General features: G+C 40.4%; 1 protein-coding gene across 3 annotated transcripts in view; it reads right to left on the reverse strand.

The window, feature by feature from the left end:
* Positions 1-3,590: 3,590 nt before the first annotated feature.
* Positions 3,591-25,357, reverse strand: part of MCTP2 (multiple C2 and transmembrane domain containing 2) — a 107,796-nt gene continuing 86,029 nt past the window's right edge. For all 3 annotated transcript variants that reach the window (XM_052808485.1, XM_052808484.1, XM_052808486.1), the window contains 4 exons: positions 14,347-14,456; positions 11,860-11,969; positions 9,425-9,522; positions 3,591-7,137 (listed from right to left, as the gene is read on the reverse strand). In XM_052808485.1, the coding sequence (XP_052664445.1) occupies positions 7,069-7,137; positions 9,425-9,522; positions 11,860-11,969; positions 14,347-14,456 (387 nt within the window). In that variant the 3' untranslated portion in view covers positions 3,591-7,068. The remainder of the gene's footprint in view (positions 7,138-9,424; positions 9,523-11,859; positions 11,970-14,346; positions 14,457-25,357) is intronic.

Below are 25,357 nucleotides of genomic sequence, written 5' to 3' on the forward strand. Positions count from 1 at the left end.
TCCTGGGGTCTGCACACACTTCTCTTGGCAGGATGCTGACACAAGGCTGCTGCTAATCCTGGCTTTCCCTATTGGGAGGACAGGTCAGCAGGCAGGGAGAAACAGCAGATCCTGATGCTGGATCAATGCCCCATGGAAGATGATAAAACCAGTTTGGCACGTTAGTAGAAGAAAATGTAAAGGCAAAGGAAATTGGACAGCTGAGACTAGGAAAGTCTAAACCAAAATAATCCAGGGTGCTAGTCCTTTTGCTGCCACAGACTGGCTCTGCAACCTTGGGCAAATGCTTCCTCAGTAAATGGCTCAAGTTTCTCCACTTGCCCTCTGGTCTTCCAATCAAAATGCCAAAATCTTCAGGATAGCACCTGAAGGTTACGCATTGCATTTAGATCTCCAAGTTCAAGCACTTAATAAACCTATTTAACCGTAATCTCAAGCGCAAAGCCTGAGATGCAAATATCTCACTCAGAAACATATTTTGAAGCAATAGTCACACATGGCTATGGAAAGATGATGGTAATAGTGACTGCTTACAGCAAATGATATTGCCCAAATTGATATCCTCATACTCGAAAGGTCTGAACAGAAGCATCTGGGCCATCACAGTAGAGTTAAAAACAAGCCCATCGAAAATGGATAAACAATTAAAAATGTATTGAAAGAAGAAAGAAAAAGAGAAATCATTCCTAATTAATTCTAGTGCCCTGTACAACCCCAGACTATTTGTAATCCTACAGGGAACATCTTTATTGATCTGGGGGACGCTGCAGCAGACTTCTGATGCTTATCTCAGCATAAAAATAGGCTCTTGTGATGAGCAGTGATTTAATTACATGACAATCACTGCTAACAATGCATGGCGAATACCAAAAATATGCAGAGCAAGAATGGCAGTGATAAATGCAAGGGAATGGCATTGACTTTCAGTAAAGTCATCTATTGCCAGAGATGGAGGGAGACTTCACCCCCTCCCCACCCCTTCTTCTAAGGTTGCAGGTGCTGTGTGGTTCCAGATACTCACTCTGTGGAGTGAGCTGACCACACGCAGACAGAAGGTGGAGGGAGAAATCAGCCAGCCATGATCAAAGCAAAATTTAGCACACAAGTCAATGAAACGAACAGTCTTTTTTTGTCTGTAGGAACATATGCTCTTTCCACTGTGCATCTCCACTTGAAAAGGAAGACAAGATATTTTTTCTACTCTGGGAGGCAGCAGTACTGAGCAAGAGAATAACATGTAGTTTTGCTATGCACAGACTCAGGCCCTTAGAAGCAGTTGCCCTACATGATAGTGAGATCAAAGATCAGTCAAATGCCATCTTTCACATACAGTAGCTAGAACAGAAGTAGCAATGTTTGCTCAAGAAATAAAAATAACGCATTTTGGGTTGCTTCTCTTTCAGGTGATTTCCTTAAAAAAAAAAAAAAAAGTACCCACAGTAGCAATAAAGGGTAGTCTCACTAAGACAAACCCCCTTTTATTCACTTACCCCTATTGAGCGTGCAACTGAAGTATTTGCCAGCATGTTTGAAGTCACTGTAACAATACTGGTGAGCAGACTTTTCACTTCCCTGAAGGATTTTGGATCCAACATCATTTTATCCCCACATCCCTTTGGGACTGAAGGAGAATCCAGGCTGACGATGCATTTGGAAGTGTAAGGCCCAAGTCTTTAGGTTTTATCATCTCCAGTTGATAGATGACATTTAATAGTCTTCCCATCATAAAAGTAACTTACCACAAATGCAGAGATCAAGAGCAGAAAGATTCTTCGTTCTTCTGCTAGAAATTTGATTACAACAAATCAGGTGTAGAGAAGAAATCCCTAGCTAAGTAGTCCCTAGGTTCCCTGGGGAAGCAGTCCCTAGCACAGGGTCCCTACTTATACCCATCCATCTACCCCTCAAATCACCAAAGCCCAGTGCCTTATCCTTCCTTCATGGACTGAAGGCCACTCTTTAAATGTGCTAGATGAGCACATGGCTTCATGGAGCCATTCTAGCAGCCAATGATCACTGGCATGAGGCACAATCTGTTGCCCATCTAAATCTGACCATGGCTGGCCCTGGAAGACCCAGAACCAGATGTATGTGCCCCGCCTATGAGCCTGTCCTACCTTCCTTCTGCAAGGAAGTCCTCAAGAGGTTAGATGGCTGGTTGCACTAGGACATCAGCACAAATGAAGTTTACACCAGCATGTCTTCCAGCTCTTACTTTCTTTCCCTGTACGAGGCATATCATCTTGTTCAGCCAAGAGGGAAATTGCAGGTGTTCAATCCAACACGCAGGAACCGATTGGCAATGTTCCTTCACGTAAAATTTAACAAGAATCACCAGCCCTCAGGTTAAAGCCACACTGAGAACTTGAACTCATGCCCGCCCAGGTGCTGCTGCTGTTGCAAACACCAAGACCTGAATGCCACCTCCTGCTTTCCCATGCTCAGTTTCATGATTCATGTCAGAAAAGCACATCTTTTATTCAAAACAAAATGACCTTCTAAATTCTCTTGAAATGCTGCACTGTTTTAAGTCAAAGCATCACACAGAAAAGTAGATTGAAAATACTATAATCTCAAGAGGCTGTTTTTTCGCTTCAACATTATTTCTAAATGCTTGTGAATATTTACATTAATCATAAACATAACTTTTGCTCACATATTCCTTGAACAATATAATTACAGTTGCTGCTGAGGGTCTTCCCCACTGATAAACTGTCAGGCAGATACTTTGTCCAAAAACTGATGGAATTTCACCTGGCTTAACTTACCCCAATTTGAGAACGATTAAAACACTCCATCTGCAATACAGCAGATTAACAATCATTTGTAGTATATCAGCTTCCTTCCAAGTCGCTAACTTTAAGGATGCTAAAGAGCAGACATTCTTATCATGTCTCTGTGTGATTTGAGGGGGTAGATGCACCAGGGCCCTGACACATGTAGCTTTACAGATAAAATACACGTACAATATTAAGTCAGAACAGGATTCGCTTCTAACACGTGCCAGTCTCTAAAGTCAAAGCTAACATTTCCCAAACAGTCTATCAGCTTAGTTTAAAGGATAGAGAATCTAAAGGTTAAGGTTTGATTAGAATGTATTTTGTCGATTTCTTCTTAACGCATCAGAGCAGACAAATTCCTTCCTGGTGTGAACCTACACATCTGATGGGAAAATAACTCCAGTTCCACTTGTGGTAAAGCCTGCAGGATCAGGCCCTCCAAATTAAAAAAATAAAATAAAATGTAGCCCCATGTAGAGTACAGGAAATTAAACGGCAAGTCTCTGTTTTCTAGTGGGACAGCCCAATTCAGGGAGTTGCTCGTACTCTTACCCCAGACAGTGAATTAGCAGCAGCCAGTCTAATTTCTAGGGGGCAAGCCCTTTCCCTTTCCCACGCAAAGGGGTGCAGGGTGGCTGGTCCGCTGGGCAGTGCTCTGCGGTGGGAGCCCCAGGTCAGCAGGGCAGAGCCTGAGCTCTCCACTGCTCTGTGGGTGGCTGGGGAGAGAGCTGAGGGGGAAGCAGAGGGAAGAACAGCTGCAGCTGAAGGTTAAAATCAGAGCTTTGCAAGCAGAAAAAAAGACGAAGTGCGTGACATTTCCACCAACTTTGCTTTATTCGGTTGTTTGCTTGCTTGCTTGCTTTCCATAAGGTGCATTCAGTGACTGAGTTTTACTGACAGTGATCCATAGGGGAGCTGAATCCTCAGTCCTATTCATGATTATTCAAGAAACCAACCTTTAGCAGCAGCTCATGTTTGGGCAAACATGAGTACATACTGCATTTGCACATATATGTCAAATCCAGTTATTTTCACACTGTACAGTTAGTGGACATGTTTAGTCATATTCCGATATCGCCGTGATTTTGTAAGCCAGAAGACCCATAGTTAGATTTAAATTTCTGAATGCCTTCTGGTCTTAGAAACTTTAGACTGCAAATGTACATATTGCTGCACTGAAATTACTACCTTAAATTAAAAATTTAAGTTTATAATTTCCATGCTATACATTGAACAGATCAACAATGTAAAAACTGATAATTTGCATGGGCAAATGGACACACAGAGATATGATTCAACTAATAATCTTGCTTTAAGAATCAAATGAAAAATCTGAATAAAGATTTTGATTACTGGAGTATGCCATAAATGCACATAACCCTCCTTTCCTTTAAGTAAGGCCTAGGAAATCCCACTAAATAGTTGTAAGCAGATGGGGTAAGGCTTCACCTCATCTCCTGCAGCACAGTCTCCATTTCAAGCAACCTCCGGCATGGGTTGTTACACTGCACCGTCAAGTGATGTACTTGCTTAACTAGTCAGATACTAAATATTATTGCACAGTAAACATTTTGCGAAGAATGGGAAACATATCTCCTAATCCAGATAAATTAGAAAGCATCAGCTTAACCTCAAATGTTTATTGCATTTCAAACAGCATTTATCAAAACAAGCAGCTCATTACAACATATATAGGTACTGGACCATCCAAACCCCTTCATTTGGTATGTCTCCAGCATAACAATCTAATACAAATTATTCTGTAACACAACATATCTGCACTAAAAAAAAAAAAAGACATCACCCTGTCTCCTGAACACCTTAACAGAAATCAGTTCCACATGGAAAAATCTATAGGGAGAAAAAAAAGCTATTAAAGTATCAGTCCCAACTTCTGAATAAACAAACAATTTTTCCTGGAGTTGAATGTTTTCGCTCAAATCAATGATCAGATCTCACATGCCTGCTTAAATATGCCTGACTTTGGTCCTTACAAAATGACAAGACTACAGTATGATAAACCAGATGATAGTTTAAAGCAAGACAATGAGGCATTGTTTACACAGAAGATTGAGAAACTGGTTTAACAAAAGGGGTCCGTGGACATCTATTGTATGTGCAAGAAGGAGATTTACTGGAGATTTTGTAATTTCTACAAGGCTCTTTCCAACCGGCTTCATTAACTTGAAGTAAATCAAATCATGCAGAGATCTGGCTCAGCCAGAGAGACATGCCGGGAAAGATACAAAATGAAGAAGAACAGACGCAAGATGATAAGCTTTAGAATCTTTGGCATTTTTCATAAACATTTTCAAGGTTTTTAAATCTGTATATTCACCCATTTTCCCACACACACTCGCCTATAAATACATTATACACGTACTTTTCTTTATACCCAACTCTGTATACGCATGGGTACACAAGCACACATGCACACAAAACGGCATTTTTATGGCTTTTTAAACCAGGATAATCTTTTTTCTATCTTTCCATTTGCAGCTACACACAGCTTTGCATGAGCAAAATACATTCTTTATCCAATCAAGTCTATGAAAATGTGCCTCTCCTTATTCAAAGGCACAGTGGGGCTTGTTACTTTGAAAAATAAACTTCTTGAAAAATCACTGAATCTGGCTAATAATCCAGTGGAATATACTCTGGTGTTAGTTTTCCTCCTTCAAATTCATGCAACTGGCCCACAAGTTTGCATTACTGAACCACATGGCGTGACTCCATTTGGATTGCTGATCCATAAGCAAGGTTTTACCCATTTTACCTTTAATTAGATGACTTCCAAAGTCATCTTTTGTTAAAAAGAAACCCATCTCTTGGGATTCTCTATTTCTCTGTACTGTGAACTACCCCAGGGGATGTGGTAACCCCTGCCTGGGAATCACAAGAAGCGACTCCAGCTCTTGTGCTACCAATGATGTCTTGTGGTGGCAAGTCGCTCCCCACAACGTCCTACAGCACCTAAAGGACCAAGGGCTACACTCTTATCAAAATTAAGTAGGATTTACATATGATTCTGTGTTTCAGTTTCCCCAAACAACATGAATAATGCTGGTTATCTGAATTATATAAAAGCAAAAGCACAATAGCTAAAAGATTGGTAAGCAAGCAAGAAATCACATTCTCCTCAGAATAGAAAATGGGGTCCTTTCTTCTGTCTCTTCATTGCTCAGTTTCCATATGACTTCACTTTCTGATCCTCTCCTTGTGAGCCACTAGGAAAGACTCCAACAAGACATCGGGGTGGACCAAAGCCTGCACACTATTGCACAACCACATCTTTGGGCACTGTGCTCTCTCTCTGCACAAGCACTTGTTTCTTTAAGGCTATAAAGTGTTTTTTCTCTTAGATCTGTAGTGTTGACCCCTCTGGATTTAGACAGGAAAAAAACAGCTATGCTGAAAATATCTGATGAGATGGAATTATAAAAGGCAAGTCAAAAGAGTCTTTTCAGGTCAGTGAGTTAGACTTTTCTATGGTCTCTTAATCCTTTCACAGCAGAAGGTTCTCATGCATCCATTGCCAGCAATGGATCTCCAATGATTCCAGTATCCAAAGAGTTAACTACAGGGTGGGCTTTAAAAAAAGAAGGAAAAAAAAAAAAGGAAAAAGAAAAACCCACAAGTGCTGGATGAAATATTGAGATACTGTTGGAGCTCCCAGCTCTTTCTGCTAATTATGATAAAAAACTTTTTAAAATGTACACTGCTTGAACAGAAGATGGGTATCAAAGACTCGTTAATTCAGAGCTTAAACCTTTCTAGGCACAGTGATTTAACTCAGAAAAGAATAGCTTTCATATCTTAATGTAAATCTGTTGGATATGTTAAAAACTGGTTCAGAGCACCTCCTCACATCAGCTCAGCTGATCTGCTACACTAAGCGGAATTATCTCTTCCTACATAAAACAGGGAGTGCTGCCACATCCAGCCCTGCCTCTACAATCGAAGGGGGAGAAAAAAAAAAGAAGAAAAAAAATAGATGCAGTTGCATCATCCTCTCCCATTCTCTTCCCACCCCACACACTAGTTCATACGTTCCACCTTACTTTTTTTTGGGCTACAACTCCATGCCAAAAAGACAACCCAAAAAAGACAACCCGAGATAGGTGTTTATCAAAAACCAGGTCTTAAAAAAAAAAAAAGAAAACAAGAAAAAAAGTCTGTGGCAGTGATTATAGTGTTGTTCCGAAGCAAGAAGAAGGGGAGGAGGGAAGTACATGTGCTCTTATAGCAGGTACGGAGGAGATGCTGCATTCTGAAATCACGCTGCATCCTAAAGTGCACTCCGCTTCTTCCTAATGGGACTAGAGCTGCTGTATGGTTTCAATTCAGCACGTTGCACCTGTAAAAACAAATAGACATGACGTTTGCAGTTAGGTAACTCTAGCTCACTACAGTGTGTGTTAACGGCTCCCCAAGGACGAACCAAGGGAAACTAAGGAAGGTTCAAAAGTAATGAATCATTTTCTAAACACAGGAACATGGGGGATTAATTGCAGGAAGGATTTGAGAAGTCATGCATCATTTCTTGAAACGAAAATATTAAAAGCAGATTTTTTCTAATGAGATACATGGGGTTCTACCTGATTTCAGCAATGTAGGCTAGATCTTTTGGGTTTGTTTTGGTTTGGGAGTTGTTTTTCTTATCTTTCTGGCATTAACCTATAAGTTTAATAAACTTCTCTCAGGAGTTTCAATTCAAGTGGATCCCAATACACAGTAAGATGACAGTTGTCAAAACCATACACAGACCTTGGGAGGCTGACATATTTAATCATTTCAAAAAAGGAAAATATTTTCCCAAATAGAACCTGGACAAAGCTGCCTCCACCTTTCAAAGCAATTTCATATACAATATAATGGTTAAAACATGTGTGATAAACTGACAAGGATGGTGTAATCTCCAAATTGTCTGTTGTGCTACAGAAAAGTATTCCCACTGAAATCATGGGGAAACTTCTGCTGAACGTGCCATCTTCTTCACTCCTCCACTGTCTTTTGTCCAACACATGTGGGTTGTAAATGGCTAATGTACAGACAGAGGTAATTTCTAACTCATTGCAGTAACACAGTGAAATGATGATGCATTGATAGCATGTAAAATGAAGCAGACAGAGGGGCTTTGGAGCTGCCATGGATGACTTCACTAGAGCGTGTGGCTGTCACATAGCTCCCTATTTTTAGCGCTAGTGGAAAACCCTGAGAGGGCTTCTCCCATCCTAGGAGTTTTTATCATTCCTCCCATAGAAAATGGTTATCATTTTCCTTGGAGAGCTCAAAGGATCCCAAAATGATAGAAGCCACTCAAGGAAATGTTATAAATGTAAATGTTAAATAAAGCATAAAAAGAAAAGCAGCTTATCTTTAAACATAAACACTAAAAGGGCATATGCAAACCATCACTGCAAGTCCAGCGTGCTCTACAAAAGCAATGACAAAAAATAAAAATACACTAAAGCTTAATGTCTCTATGATCATTTCTGTTTAGCTTTTTTCCTCCCACCAGTCTATGGCGAGATTTCTCTCAAGTTATTAGGGCTGCCACCAACCAATCTGGTGGCCTCTTGAGATAAATGTCACCAGAAGCCTTTTTCAACCTTCTTTCTACCAGATGCCTCGACACTGCATGTGGGCAATTATTTTTCTGTCTCCAACAGAGTAAAATCACTATAGGAGAGATTGTGATCCTCTTATTCACAGTGAGCAGCACCTCACTGTGAAAGGACCATGATTCACAGAGGAAGGTACAATGTCAGTGGGATCCAGGGCATCGGGATCAGGACATGAGGACGCAGATTCCAGTTGATTAAAACAAAAGAAAGAATCCTTTATATTGTGTGGCTTCTTTACCCAGCAAGACTATTTTCCTTCCTCCAAGAGAAATAAACAGATCTTGACATTCTAAAGGACTTATTGTTCAAATAATTTCCAGGAAGATAGGCAAGATTACTGAAGACAGTGGTGGTGTTTAAAAGAAATAGGAGAAGAGACAAGACTTGACTGAAATTGAGGGAGAATAGATTCTGGTTAGATTAAAAGTTATAATTCCATAATGGTAGAAGATTAATCTGATCAACCGCAGAGTATTTTATACACATCTCAAGGCTTTCTTTAAAGAAAAACATGAGCAGATCATTGTCCAAGGGAGGCCCGGAGCTCAAGGTGGGTGGAGAGGAAGAATTTTGAGGGACAGCTGATGTGAAAAAAACCACAGCAAGCACAAAGTCATGGAAATAATGCCCCCTTCCCCCTTCATCTTGAGAAAAGGGAGAATACAGCAAATCCTTTTGGATGGTTATCTCTATCAAAGAGACTATTTTCCCCTCCCTCGGCACAAATACCGGAGCAGAAAGGTGACAGAAACCATAGTTCAGTAACCACGCTGGGCGATTTTCCAGATAATTTTTAAGTAGGTCTTTTCAGGATAATTTTTCTGCAATCATTTTATCCCTCTGACAAAGGATTTTGGCTCCCCTCTCTTCTAACACCTCCCCCCGCTTTGTGGATTTTCCCTGATTCCTTATCTCCGTTATTCAAAAGTGCACTGGCATCATATTCCCCAAGCAGAGCACCCAGGCGCTCTCAGTGCCGCTTGTTGCCTCGGTTGGCAGTGGTCATTCATTACGTACCTTTTGAACATCAGATGGTACCCTGGAGAGGAAATCTAGTATCTCATTATTGTCAATGGCATAGGGATTTCTAAGCTTCTTAGTAAATTTATTTATGCCTAGGAAAAAAAAGAAATGCAAACAAAATAATACAACCCTTTTCTATTCCCTCCCTAAATTGTTCAGGCAAGGTGAAAAAGGAAAGAGGAATTCACAAGTAAAAATTAGTGTGAAAACAGTGCCTCGGACTCAAAGCCATGCGCACGTTCCCTGTCATGTGGAATCATTCACAAGTGTCTCCTGGAGGAAGTAGAGGGCATTATTTATAAAAGTATTTCTCTACTTCAGGGATCACCTGTTGTCAACAACATGGCAAAAAGAGATTGCAGCATGCATTCATTCTGGGGGATATTGTGGGGAGAATACACAAATTTGCAGCCGAGACTGCTGTTAAATCTGCTATCCTACATGACCAAAGACATTCCCTCTCGTCTTGCCCAGGGAACTGGAAGGCTCAGAAAATAATTGGGCAGGATAAAGGCTTTTTTCCTTCTATTTCTCCTGAAAATGAAAGCTTCCTTTCCCCATCATGTCTCATAGCTTATCCTTCTTTGCTGAACCAGATTTGACAAGTTGGCCATATTATGATGCTGTGGGAAACTGTAAAAACTTATCACAAGGTTTACTTTGTTTTGATCTTAGGATGAATAATTTGGCTTATTAACTGCAGCAACAGTGCTCCCCATCTCTGTGGACTTAGTTGTACTTCAGCTGTCAGAGGTGGTCCCTAGTCTGGACAGAAGATCCATGGGAACGTAATGTTCATATTATTGTGGAGTTCATGAGGTCTTCTCTTCTCCTCCCTTTGAGGAAAGGGAGTGATGAGCAGCCCTCAGCCAGCACCATCTCTATTGCATGGACCGGAATGAGAAAGCGAGAGACCTGAGCACCCTTCCCAGCCCTCACCTTGTGCCACTGCAGCCACTTAACACCCTGTTGCCACCACTTTCCCACTGAGAAACAGCAACTAGTAGTGTGGCTATGTAAAGGTGTAGTAGAAGGTGTAGAGAAGATCTTCATTAGCTGAAGAAAATCAGCTAACCCATTTTAAAGAACAGCAAAAAAATTCAAATGTTGGTTGCCTCTAAGGATCATAATACAGCATTCAATTCCATCATGCCCCTGTCCAAAATCTCACAGTAGTTGCCCTGAAAGCAATTTCAAATGTGATGGCTGCTCCAGCCTTCTCCTCTCTCTGAAATGTACCTGATTCACATCTGAGATTCAGCTTTTAAGCCATATACTTGTAGCAAAATGCCAACACAGTTTTCTGTGTACCTGATTTTTAAAAAACAGAAAATACCATAAGGTCTTTTGAGGCCTTGCCACAGGGTAGTTGTTTAACATGTATCATATTTGAAGGCCCTGTCAGTCTAGATGATGTTGAACAGATGTATAGTTTTCATGTACTCACCATGTCTTCCATATAAGAACAGCAATATTTTGTTACTGAACTTTTTACTCCTAGCAATTTCTCTCCTTCCCTTTTGCCCTTTCTTTTGTTTGATTTAATCCTTTATTTCATTTATTTTTTTGCCCAAGAGTGGCTTTTTGTACTGCCACCTTCTCATTCCCTCTGTTTTCTGCATGCAGGAGAACCAAGACAGCAGCAGCTGGCTCAGCCCTGGAAGGGTGACAGGGGTCCCTACAGCCCAGAGCCACACCGGGGCTGAGCTTCAATGGTTTTGTGAGGATTACCTGCACTCTGTTCTCAGCCATTGTACCTCAAGGCTGAGATAAAAGCTATCGCCCTAAATAAGATAGAAGGCCATTTTGAGATTAAGTCTTCAGCAGCTAGAATGCCATCTCCTTTTGTGAAAGACCATCTTACTCTTCTTCATAATACCACCAGGAAACTTCATTTTTAAAAGCTCCTCTTTTACTTCATGATGCACCTTGATATGAATACTTTCTGAGCCGGGACACAGAGATGGTCAGTGCCTCCTGTTAGACCATGGGGTACTGGGCACACTGCTCCTCCTGATTGCAGGGGAGTTAAGACCCAAAAGGTTCCTGGGGTCCAGGCCCCCATGGTCCAGCTCTTCAAACACTTCTTGCCCACTCCTTACGATTTCCCAGCCGGGGGGGCTCCAGAACCAGGAAGTTAATTACTCTCCTGCAGAATGATAATATTGAAAGTAGCTTTTCTAGGCTAATGCTTTTCTTGTGTTGCTGTTGGAAACTTATAAAGAACCCGAAGAAAAGCAGATCACTGGATCACCTGGCAGGGGGTGGAGGGGGAACGGTAATTTTAAAAAGTTCATAGCATATTTATTCACCTCTAAGGAACAGTACTTGATTGTCTGTGTAACAGGTAGTTTAAAGCTTGTTTGATTTTATTCTGTAGATATATATTGTATTTATAGTATGCAAATGAGACACAGTGGAGTACTTACCCCAGATTAAAACAATGTACCGCAGTGGTATAAAATACAAAATGACTGTTGCTGCTGCCAGGACCAGGCAGGCCAAGACAGAGAGGAAAGGCACCGTCCAGTTGAATGTGCTGTAAAGAAAAACAATAATCTTTCTCATTGTTTCTGTTCTTGGACACTGCTTGTACTCTGCTACCCAATAATAATTTCATGACCTCTTTGCAGCGCTCACTGCATTCAAATGCACTGTAAATTGCAGACCCTTTGGAAGGTGGATAAGCAGATTCCTGCATCAAAATGCTATAACGGATTAAGGGAGATATCCAAGAAGCAGGTATCACGATAAAGAAAAGAGAAGATGGTCTCTGGGGAACTCACTGAAGTTGTTAGGCATGTAGCAAGTTGTTTTTGTTTCTTCTTATACGTGTCACACTTGTTACACATCTCTGCTCACCGGTCAGCTCTCCATTATTCATGGGCAGATTATCTGATCTGGAGACGAGGCCGTGCCGCAGGTGCAAGCCATCTGAGCTGGCTCCACTGGGCCACAGTGGAGATGACATGGGATGTGTCATCAGTGCACAACTCAAATGTGGCAGGTAGCCAGACTCAACCCCACCAACAACTTGGAATGGATTAATTACAACTGATGCTAAACCTTAAAAGAGCAGTTAAAGTCATTTCTTTGTATACTATTAGGGATTAACATTCTATATAATTCCCTCATTATTAATAGATCTGCTTTTATTTCATTACATTTTCAACAATTCCTTACTATATTGTATATAGGAGGCTGTCTTGGGTAAGCTAGAGTGTGCTAGCAGCAGTCCAAGCTGCTGCCGACTACCAACCTTGCAAGGGGAGCACTCTCAAGAGGCTCAGTCAACACGGTCATTCAGACTTTTGCAGCACTGTAGCACAAAACAGGACTTTCTTTCACTCAGACCACTCATCTGTAAGCCCACGATGGACTTAAGGTGAGTAGCTATTGCTAACACACCTTTGAAGCTACTTTGTCCCCCTGTGCCCTTGTAAGATACATCTCTACAGCATGCACCAAACATTGAGATACATGGCCTACAGGAACGCCAATTAGTTCGTAGGTGGATTTACGGATCTGGGCATCTCTGTTTCATACAATCTGCCTGCTAACTTCATCACATCATGATGACGGGGAGTAGGAAGAAGAGAATCAATGCAGACCACTTATCAGGCTATAAAATAAGATGAACTTCCCTTGACAGATAAAATTAATAGGATGCTAAAAGAATTATTTTTAAGCTTCAATAAATGTATTAAATATTAAGTAAGGATAGGTGGGAGAGGACCCATCATTATCAATCAACGTAGCTTAAGTTAAAGTAAAAAAAAAATAGCAAAACAGCTCAATTCAATTAAACTATTAAAACTCCCTATGATTGTATAACTAGAGTGACAGACGGAAACTGTAGCACAATTCAGTCTGTCACTTACAGAAAAACTTTGGTGGCAATTTTTTAATGGTACATCACTGTTGAGTTACAATGGAATTCTTCTGAAATTACATCGGGCATCCACATTAATACTCAAAGTGTTCTTTAAGACCATTGTTACCAAAATGAATACAAGAATTAATAGTGTTTAAGCGCTCTGAGTCTTCCTGCCATGCAGCTGGGCAGAACAGTGCCCTGTTCATAGACTGGAATACATCTTTGGGCCACTTCCACCCCAGCTGGGGTGTCCGGCATGGAACCACAGCACATGCGTTTGCTGTATTTTTAGCTTGAACCCAGCTCCTCAGTAGAGTGGTTTGACCACAAACCATCACTTTGTGTTCAAAACAGAAAACAATGTGGGTCAATTAAGCTCCAATACAGATTGGGTTATAAAAGTTTGTTGTGTTTGTGTGGGGAATTTTTTTTTTAGGCTCTTCACCTCTCTCTTTTGTAAGGTCAGGAATACCCTATCTGCCTCCCCTTGCAAACAGACCCGGAACCCCCCCTCCGGGCTTCCTCATAGCACCAGCAGGAAGCAGACAGCTCAAAATGGTAAAGAGAGACCATCAATGCGTTGGGCAGGGAAATAAGTGATTGGTAACCCCCGTAACCAGGCCAGGGCAGGGAGGGCATGGGAAAGGCAACACCAACCATCAATTCCTACCTACTTTCTATGAAGGAAATTAAAGGAAATACTTCTGTGCCCGCATCTTCAAGCAGTATTTTCCCTTGTGTGGCATCATGACTCCCTACCCCATCACAGACAGACAAGACCAGAAATCTGGGCAAATGGGTGAATGTGAGAGCTACATCAGCAGAGCACATGGCTTCTCCCCTTCTCTATACTTTGGAAAGATTTGTGGAGTAAAGGACTCCATGAGAAGAAGGAACAGTGGTAGAACTGGCTAGGCTCTCCTGCTGCACCTTGCAGCCATTTTTCACATTTCACAGAAGAAATTCTCACCACCTTAATCCTCCTCCTGGCTCTGCTTCACTGCAAATCATGGCTAAGCAAGAAAAAATTATCACTTACTTTTTAATCCTCTCTCCAAATGATGCTATTTCTTCTAGGATGCTTTGAACAGCTATGATGATCTCTTGGACCATGTGGATTCTATCAATTAAACCCTTTTTCTCAGATTCCTAACAGAAAAAAAGGAAAACCAAAACTTTTTATACGTTCAGTATTTGTTAACATGTTCATGTGAAGAAAGTAAGATTCCCACTACTGCTGATGCATCCATGAACTCAGGTATTATCAATGAAGGAAGGAAAGAACACACCCCCTGGGTTTACCACATACAGTTAACATGAAGGCATACAGTTCCCTGTATTTTCTTACTTTTCCTCAGCACATGGGCAGAGGTTTCTACATCTTCTAACACAAATCGACTGCAGGATCTCAAACCAGGCTTTCACTGAAGAACCCAGCTGCATGCCAAACCAGAAGAGACGCTGAGCACCCCTGAGTCCAGCTGACCTGCAGGAGAGTGCTGGGTGCTCAGTGCTTCTCAAGAACAAGAATATTCTTGTACAGAACTTCTGAATGTCACTTTTCTGAGATTTGTAAGCTCCCAACAGCCATGCTGTTTTCTGTATATAAATTAGCAGCAAGATAGTGAATGCAACATTTTTTTGAACATTTTGTATACAGAGACCTATTCTTTTACTGGGAAAAAAAAAAAGAATCAAAGGAAGAAATGTCATTTTCCTTTTACAACAGCCATCTCACAACTTCATTTCTTACTGCTTATTTTAGGCAACAACATTACAGGACATTACTACACATGTGCAGAAATAAAAAGGAAGCACAGAATGAATTAAAAATCAAAATGACTTAAATCAGCCTTGGAAATCAGTATACAATTATCAGCATTCAGCATTTCTTTGCCAGCAATCTAACACACATACAGGCATGCAAATTGGTGTGGTTGTAGATATTCTAGCAAGAAATCAGCAAAACATTCACTTATTACAAAATACAGAGCCCTGGACACTGATTTTACATCACATTTAGACTCTCCAAAATCAGCCCAATTTAGAAAAAAGACATTTTAAGTTGTGTTTTAACCAGCCAGTGCCCAGAGAGGGGAGATGCTGGTAAAATGCACATTGCATCCATGTTCTCTGCGGTCCTCAGCAGCCGGGGCAGGGAAGAGGGTGGGTGGGAGTAAGCAAGGGCCAGAGACACTCGGATCAACACTGCTGCAATTCTGCTTCTGTGTTGTGAACCCACATTATTCTTCCATGCAGGAGAGAGGGTCAGAGGCTACTTAAAGTCACACTGGGCCAGAGAGGTGAAGGCTCATTGCTACAGCCTTTTGGTATTACTGTGCTGTGAGAGGGTTTGCATGCATCTAAGACAAGGCACTGCACTACATCGTTGTGTGCTGGAATAACATATGAACCATCCTTGGATGCTGAGATGCAGACATGACAGTACAGACCTTGTAACCCTCTGTATTACTTACTGCCCATTTCTCTTCACAGTAATTTTTGAGTTTAAAAAGCCAGCCAAAACCACCATGGAGTTATCAAGCTCCAGTCATTTGAATATTTGCCTTTAGGTTGCAAGTGAGTGCACAATGAATAGAAGCAGCATTTTAAATAATCACACATTTGGGTGTGAAAATGAGTATTTTTACATTAATAAAACAACCAACAAAAATGAAACCCTTGGGGTGTGAAATAACCCCAGAACAAAATAAATAAATAAATAGTCAGTTTATGTGAAAATAGCACCAAAAAGTCATTTTCACACAACTCCAGTTATAACCTTGTTAGGCTCGAATGTAAATGACACATTAAGATTATATTTAACTGTTCACTCACTAGAATGGTGCAATGGTCCCTTAGCCATAGTTGGCTTTTTTGCACCAAACTTGGAAGTAGATAGCTGGGGAGCAGTTCATAGAGAACCAGCCAGTGGGAATTTCATTCCATCCAAATTCGGACAGAGGGGTCAAGAAACCACTTTAGATAAAGTGATATTCCAGGGCAAGCCTACTCTTGCTACCCAGACCTGCAAGGAAAATCATCTGTCAGCTCTATCTGCATCATGCTGACTTCATTTACACGTCTTCGATTGAGCTTAGAAATGTGGTTATAATGCAGTTTATCCAATACAACATAACTTCTGCTGCAGCCACTAACCAGACTAAGAAAATAAAACAGAAACTACCAGTTCCTAGGATATAACGACAATTGCATGCATATTGTTATCTAGCATGCATACTAAAATCACCCCTAGACAATGGTGTTTTCAACTTATAATACAAAATATGCCCAACCAAGGAAAAGGCAGAGACAGACTGGGATTAGAAAGCCTTGTAAAGGAAATCAGTTATTAGAGAGTAAAATAGGCTAGCAACTGCTCTTGCAGTATGCACTGCAATATGTGTGCAGAATCATTTGAAAATCCTGGAAATTTGTCAATGCCTTTTCTTTGTTATTAGTGTTTTGTTCTGGAAACCTGCAGTCTAAACATCTACAGGATGATTAGGTCACTGGTTAAGCAAGAAAGAAGCAGACAAATGAAGGACAACAATCAGGATTTTCCAAATTATTTAGGTTTTGGAGTGTTTATGCTTTCTGAAGTCAGTACCTCACAAAACACTGTCAGAAGCAGTAAGAGAGTTCATGGTCCATCAAGATGACAGTCACTGGTCCGTATTTATTAGTAAATGGGCAACTGTCATACAGAAAGCTATATTTGAATGTTGCCATATTTGTGGAAGATGTAAAAAGTAGTCTTAAATACATCTTCCACTAAACACACTTTCCCATCTGTGCAAGGTCCCACCACACAGGTAATTTTTCTCCATCCTCCTCAGGTATCATACCTTTCTGATTTCTTTTAGACTCAATATATTATGCTGCTTGAAAACAGGATTTAGATACCCATGGTTCAAAAATCACAGTTCAGAAGCTTTGGCTTGAATTAAAAATAAAACATCCTGCCTGTTTCTGGCATTTTTCTCCTAAAACCAGTCGTGAAACTTCCATTCCTTCAAGCCTTTGTCTTCTTTATTTCTTAGCTGATTACAGCACTGTGGGTGGACCAAAACTAGTCTTCAGCCTCTGGGAAAGAATTAACTCCCTCAAAATGAGTTTACAACTGAGAATTAATTATATAATCAGTGTGTTACTACAAATCTTCCTTGCATACCCTGATTTAAGAAACCTTCATTTCTACATTAATTGCCTGAACAAAAACCACAGAAGGGGTCTTACAAAAGATTAAGCATGTCATGGGAAGAAAAAAAAAATAAAACAAAAAACAACACCCAGCAAATTCAGAAATTAAGTCTTTTGCATCCAGCTTACGTACTTCAGCTTAAATTTGTAAAGGAAGACACCAAATCTCTGCTGTACTGAATGAAAGGTGCTTCTAGATTTTTCTATTTCTGAAATATGTAACAGTTAATAAACAGGATATGTAAATGCACTCAAAGGGTTACTATAGCTCTGTGATCTTCTTTCCCTTCCCTACAATGTTATGCTGCTCCCAGACATTCAGGGACAGTTGCAAAAGAAACTGTCATACAACCACAAAACTGAGGTACTTCCAATGCCAAAGACTTTAAAAGTGTGTGAAATATGGGGCAGGCCAGGAGAGGACGTTTCCAGCATTAACATGGCGATTCACGATGAGTGAGCGACAATTGTCAGAGCTGGGCTTGCAAGGGAAAATCATAAGAGCTATGGAGGAAGAGACTGAAGGCAAAAATTATCAACTGTCTGCTCTGCAACAAAGACAAAATAACGCTAGTTTCTGCTTGTGCTCTAGCAAAGCATCCGCTACTGAATTGAAAACTTGGATGGTGGAGATCTTCTAACTTCTTGTGAACATTTGTTTCAAAGATTAATAGTTTTCATCTTTACAAAAAGCTGTTCCCTATTTTTTAAATCTATCCTTCAGATATTTTTCTTCTGGATACATCCAAACCACCAAGCAACACTCCAATGTTGTCCGCTAAGTCTATTTCTGATGCATACTGCAAATATCGTATGCACACAACTAAAAACTTAGGCTTGAAGCCACAAGCAAGTTCTAAATACTTGCTCACTTGGATTTCATATAAAACACTCGCACAAAAAGAAATCTTGAATGCGACTTTCAAACAAGTGGTATTCATCAGCAGATTTTTGGCATGCCAAGGGAAACTTAATATATTAACTTGAGGAACACTTGGGGGCAAGGATGAGGAAAAGGGGAGGAGAAAAAAATAAATAGGGATTAATGCAAAAGGAAGAAGAAAACAGGATTCAGACAACTAAGGCAGGAATGAAAATCTTGAATATCTTCAGGAATTCAAAGAGTTAGTCTGCCTAGCCCTGGGCTGGCCTAACTTTCAAGATTAGCTTTTTTACAGTAGCTATCTCATTATGCCACTGCTGCTACCAGCACATTAGGATAACGTTTTACCAGGATTTATCCCATGTACCGGATATGAATTCCACAGTGTATTAGCAACAAAAAAGATTGATGGAAAGAAGAAAGAAAGGAAAAAAGCTCAGGCATGCATGCCTTTTTGCTCCACTATTATTCTGGGGTTTTTTTTACAAAAAAACCCATGCTGTAGTTATTTAGAGAAAAGCAAACCTAGCCAAAGTGGGATTTAACTTGCAGCTTGCTCTGCGCTAGGCTACAAAACTCTGACCTTACCGGTGTCCAGCAAAACCTGTGCCAAACAATATCTTAAGGCCAAAATACTTGTAGATGAAGAACTTCTGAAATCAAAAAGATTTTATTGGGTATAAACAGCAGACCACTGGCCTCTATTGTCTGCAGGGAACACTTCACTAACAGCTTCAGTCTAGCAGCAGAATGAAGCTCTTGTGGGAGGTGGTAGCCATGGAGTGACAGACAGTCTCTTGGTAGCTAAAATGAATTCCAGGCAGAGCTTTGAAAATAGTCACCACAGCAACCTTGAACTGGATCCTGCCTTCGGTGGGAGCCAAAGGCGGCTGAAACGAACCCAGCAATCTGCCTTGCTGAGTCACCGTCTTGCCCTGTGCTGCAATGTCTGCTGCGTGTCAAGGAGGGCTTCTCAGCACTTCCAGGAGGACGGGTACCCAGAGAGGATGGCTGCCAAACTCTGAGCAATTGCCTCGTGCAGTCCTGAAACTGTGCATCACAGGATTTTTTTGTTTATTAACACCATGCTGCAAATGTGCCTGCCTGGCTGTGGAAATTTAGCGAATCTGAGTGTACTTGAAATAATTACCAAATAGAGGAAATGCAACACATACAGGTCAATTTATGCTCTCAGTTAAAAAGGTGTGAAATCTGGAATAATTCCACCAGAGCCAACAGAATCACTTCAGACTGATATGAAGGAGAGCACCATCGGCCTTAAAAGGACACATTTTAAAAGCAATGGCACGTCATCCTACAGCTAAGGCTGGGGCAACACTGGCTAAAAGGCAGAAGATGACCACTTCATGCCTTGTTCAGCAATGCTTACATTTTCTTTGCTTACATTAGACGAATTTCATCTGTGCAGAGGACCGGCAAAAGTCTCCTACGCCCAAGCCAAGAAACAGTTACGTGGAGAGGCTTAGGCCATAACTCTGTAGCTTTCTCTCTGCACAGGCGTGAAATGCAGGGTGTTTAAGGGGCATTTTCTGTACTTGCTCACGTTTTCATAGACATGTAAAGTAACCCAAAGTCTGGTGGTATTGCTACAAGTTTTAAAGTAATACTGGTAGTCACAACAGAATAAAACACCATTCAGGTAAGAAACATGTGCGTAAGAAGCAACAAGAGAGAAGCCTGAATGGAGATAAAAAGTCATCTGTCATCTTTCATTTAAAAAAGGGAAGGGGAAAGAAAACAACTTCGGTCAAAATAAGTGCTTTCTCCTGGAAATACACGAGACCTAAGAACAATCGCATGGTGATTAGACTTAAACTACTGGATCATCATCTATAATCTAGGTAATGATCTTTAGCAATTTGGGGTACAGGAGAAAGACCTATTCACATATCAGACCAATTCAAAATAAATTTTAACAACATTTTAAATAGTTGGAATTTTTAAGGGACAAGAACTCCCTGAGGTTTATGTGCTCGGCCCAGTGACCTGCCTAGTGCTACTTAATATTTCTCCAGAGATTTAGAAAAGTTACAGTGTTGGCTTACCTACCTCCAGGGCAAGAGGGAGAATTTTAGGTTGCCATAAGGCTGCTAAGGTTTCTATGTAAGGAGAGCCATACCACAGTCCCCAGTATATTTAAAAGTCCTCTGCAAGTCCTTCCTTTCAACTCCTCTCTCCCATCCCTCCTAAAACTACAAATGCATGGGTCATGACGCTGAAGCAAGGATTGTGCCAATTTATGGGATGCCTATGGATAAAAGCAGTACTAAACAATGCTGCGGTGTAAATAAGAAATAACAGACCATATATCTTCCTGTTTCTTGTACACAGGAAGCTCCCAAGCAAAGAGCAAAGCACAACCAGAGCACCCCCTGCACTGTGTCTTAACCAGAAGTCGATTAGGTTAATAAGAAGCTTGGAGAAAACTTACAGAAACTATAATTGTGTCTTAAGCAATACCTGGAAACTTGTATTACACTTTAGTCAAGACGGTTGCAAGACCAGACGCTTATGTGTGCTTAGAAGTGTCCCACCCTCCAGCTTTGCACTGAGCATAGCTCAGGTAAGTAGCAGAATCTGTCCCTTAGGCTTCTCCATCACTAACGTATTCATGGTCTGTGCTCATTAGGAAGCAGTAAGAGAGAAGCTATAAAGAGCCAACTGAAGGAAGAACAGCAATTTAAGGGAGTCCACGTCTACACAAACATACACCTTGTGGGGTTTTTTAGGACACGATCTTGCCCATAATTTTGTGGAGAAGGTGGGTGCTCCTTTTTAGTCTGAACTTACCCCGTGTATCATGGGGTATTTTCAAGTCTTTACCATCATTTCTCTTCAGCAATCTTAATGGGAGATGTTGAAATATTATATTGCAATTGTTGTATTGAAGAGAAAAAGAAAAACTAATGAAATTATTTATACTTCTAGGGAAGAAAACAATGAGATGATATTGTCTTGAATGACCTTTCCTAAGTATGGGGATATAGCATCTTACACAATAGACTCTTGGTTCATGTTTCAATTATTGACCTTTACTGTGGAGAAAATTAATGCAATTTTCATCGTAATCCACCCGTACAAATAAGATCCATACGGAAGGTTTCCACATGCTGAATCTAACTCAAATGGAAAATGTCAGCTGTTTGCTACTGGATGAATTTGACTTTAATTTGTTCAGCTGGAGTCTTTCTGAATTGTGTTCATGAAACTTTGTATATTTTTGGTACCTATTTTTGACATAGAATTTCCTACATTAGAAACATTGGATTTTTCTTCTTTGGGGATTTTTTCCCACTTTTCTTTTTTCCAATGCATGCGATACTAAACATTTCTTGGAAGTTGCCAAATAATTTGGCTTAAAGCCACAGTGTCATCTGATCCTTCCCTATTGCATCCCACTAGCCAAGCAGGGCTATGCTGGCTCACCACCGGATACAAACCCTCAAAGGAAAAAAAAAAAAGCAGGAATTGTTGATTTAGTTTTGCCTCTGATTTTCTTTTGAATCAGTCACCAGACCTGGCAATAGTCGTAATTTCAGTTTTGTCTGTTTTGGAAGAGATGCAATCTTTTATCCAGACAACATAAGATCATGAGAAGACTCCAAGACTCTTTCCAGCCGGGTGCTATGATACACTCATTCAACAGGATAACTGCCTGCTCTTGAAGCTCTACAGTCATTGTCAAAAAAGAAAAGAAAAAAAAAAAAGTAAAATAAATAGAAGTGGTCAACAATCAGACAACTTACACTGAGCTGCATGTAACTTGTCTATACCTTTACTGACAGGCAAAAGATATTTTGGTGATGTAATTTTAAAACAATCCTTATTCAGACAGCCTGACAGACCCCAGAGCTGACACGATGCAGCCTGAACTCCATGTCCAAGATGGCACAAATCCGAGAAGGCATTCATCCACTGAACAAATTGTGCCAAAGGGACAGAGCTCTCTTATCTTTTACAGTCCTCCATGCTGGTATTTGGGGAGGGGAGAGGGGAAAAGAAAGGGGGAGCTGGCAATTAAGCCCTGTCATTTAAGACAGATAGTTTAGGTGGAGGGAGTTAATCTGCTCTTGGGTTTTTGAACTAAGTGTCTGTGTATTTATAATTTGTAAACAGTTCATCTCTTAGAGGGCGTGTTACAATTCCCAGAAGCATGGTCTGTTATGTCTGACATGCAGCAGAACCCAGAAAGGCTATGTGTGCAAGTCTTTTGATACAGCATGATGATAGGAAGCAGAAACGGTGACCTCGTATACCACAACCCAACTAGCAGATTTTGACTTTAGGAGCTCTTGTATTAGGGAGGGGAAAAAAAAAAATACAGAGGCTTCTTTTTAAAGTATAGTTGTCTGTTTAAATGTTGACATTGGCATGAGATAATGTCATAAAATTACATTTTTCTTACACTCCCTAGAGAGCATTGGCCACCCTCAGACTTGGAAAAGTCACTTAGAATAACCTAATGTACTTAAAGATGCAAGTCATCAGAATGCAAGCATAGTCCATCACTGACGCAAAGGTTATATACTCAGGACAGGACAAAGACATTAAAGCAATGCTGCACAGCACTTGACATGGGACACATGTAGTGGCTGGCAATTCTCTCTTCTGGTAATTCTGTGTCAGAATTCCATAGGCCCATAACACTAGTATATGAATTAATAAAAGTTATGAATTATTATTGCTGAAATGTTGGGATATAAAGTGTTACCTTGATGAGAAAGCCTACTGGAGTTGTCTACTGTGAGTAGCTTTAGCCAATACTACCAGCTCTCCATTTCAAAGAGTCACTGTGCATGCATGAAATGGAGATAGAGGCAACGCTGGTTACAAAATGGTAGGGCCAAATCATCAGCAGCTCAACATTGACTCTCAAGAGTTTTCACAAACCTGCATAATTAGTTAAACGAAACCACGAAAGAGAATGACAGTGAAGTTGTTTAGGTGAGGGGGTTGGCAGGGTAAGTGTGTGGCAAAAATGCAGTGGTTAGATCCATAGTTAAGTGACCCAGCTGTATTTATAGAGAGAACCAAAGTCGCTGTGGTTAAATCTAGGGTAAATGTAACCTAGAATATTTTGGCTTTGCAGCAATGAATCTGTTGCACAGCACAGGAAACAGAGGATTAAATACCTATTTAATACATTTCTACTTTTTTTTTCCACCTCAGCACTTGCAAATGAAAAAGACGACTATTAAAAACCAAGAAAGTAAATGGGATTGGTTCCAGCGAATAAGTTGCACCTTTAGGGATCACACGAATAAGATGCAGGGTCAATGTTTACATATGTCTAGCCTCGGGTACCCACAAAATAGAAATTACAGACTTCTAGAGATACACACTATTCCTTTGAAAAAGATGCAACTTCCATTTAGCAATTTCTGATGAATTCCAGACATTGGTCCACTTAGTTGACCAATTTTACGATGCAAAGAGTGAATTATAAATGAGAACATTTAAACAATTATTGTGTGTTGCAAGAAACCTGTAATTCATAGGATCATAGAATGGTTTGGGTTGGAAGGGACCTTAAAGATCACCTAGCTCCAATCCCCCTGCCATGGGCAGGGACACCTTCCACTAGACCAGGTTGCTTAAAGCCCCATCCAACATTGATCGAACACTTCCAGGGATGGGGCATCCACAACTTCTCTGGGCAACCTGTTCCAGTGCCTCACCACCCTCACAGTAAAGAATTTCTTCCATATATCTAATCTAAATCTGCCCTCTTTCAGTTTAAAACCATTACCCTTTGTTCTATCACTATATGCCCTTGTAAAAAGTCCCTCTCTGGCTTCCCTGCAGCCCCCCTTTAGGTACCAGAAGGCTGCTATAAGGTCTCACCAGAGCCTTCTCTTCTCCAGGCTGAACAACCCCAACTCTCTCAGCCTGTCCTCATAGGAGAGGTGCTCCGGCCCTCTGATCATCTTCAACTAGATTGTCTAAAATTCACTTTATAACTTTGACAGATTTCTGGTTACTCATTAAAATACAACCACCGCAGAAGAGCAAGTTAAATTTAAATAACTATTCCCATCAATTAGTCTGCTGAGCTTCAATTCTAGTGTCTGTGACTGAGAAGAGTTAAGGTGCACTTGCTAACTGTGGTATTGATTTACTTCTCAATGATCAACAATTTCACTGTAACAATCTTAAAACATAGAATATTCAAGAAGAGTCTTATTAACTTCGCATGCAATTTGAAAGTTTCACATTGCCTTGTGAACATTTTCTTCCTAACAGCTAATGTTCCTTTGCATGCTGTTGCTCGTTAAATAATTCCTCACCTTTTAGCTTTTAAGTATTTATAGATTATCAGATCCTCCTTCACTTACTTATGTTTTTTCAAGCTGTATACATTAAGTTCTCTTAATCTTTCTTCAGATGTCATGCCCTCTAATCCTTTTATCATTTGTCACTGGTTTGATAAACTTGGAAAAAAAAAAATGTAATGAATTTTTCATAGTGAGAAGAATGAGTAAGTATGCTCCAATAAAAATAAAAAAACAGGCCTTGCCAATTCCAATTCTTTCTACATTTCAGCCGATGAACTAAAACTATTTTTTTCCCAGGCTCTGAAAGAAATGTTGAGAAAATTCTACCCAGTCCTCCACAAATCACACCAGTTCTGGCCTACATAAATGGAAATACCAAATCATTTGGGGAAAGCCATTAGTACAGAATGTCATCCAACACTCAAAATGGAAGTGATGGAGGATTTTACATACTCATGCATGTCTTTGCACCTCATCCACCCATACACATACCTATAAATGCACATACATGACCATGTGCCTGTTATGATTTTAAGCACTAACTGGGGACTGCTCAGATTGCATTAATGTTCAGAATTCTCGCGTAGGTAACACCACTATGGAATGTTACATAAACCAATCTTTTCATACTTTCAAATTTGCCAATCAGCAAACTGGTAACAATTGTT

This window comes from Harpia harpyja, chromosome 14, assembly GCF_026419915.1.
Source record: "Harpia harpyja isolate bHarHar1 chromosome 14, bHarHar1 primary haplotype, whole genome shotgun sequence".
NCBI classification, from domain to species: Eukaryota; Metazoa; Chordata; class Aves; order Accipitriformes; family Accipitridae; genus Harpia; species Harpia harpyja.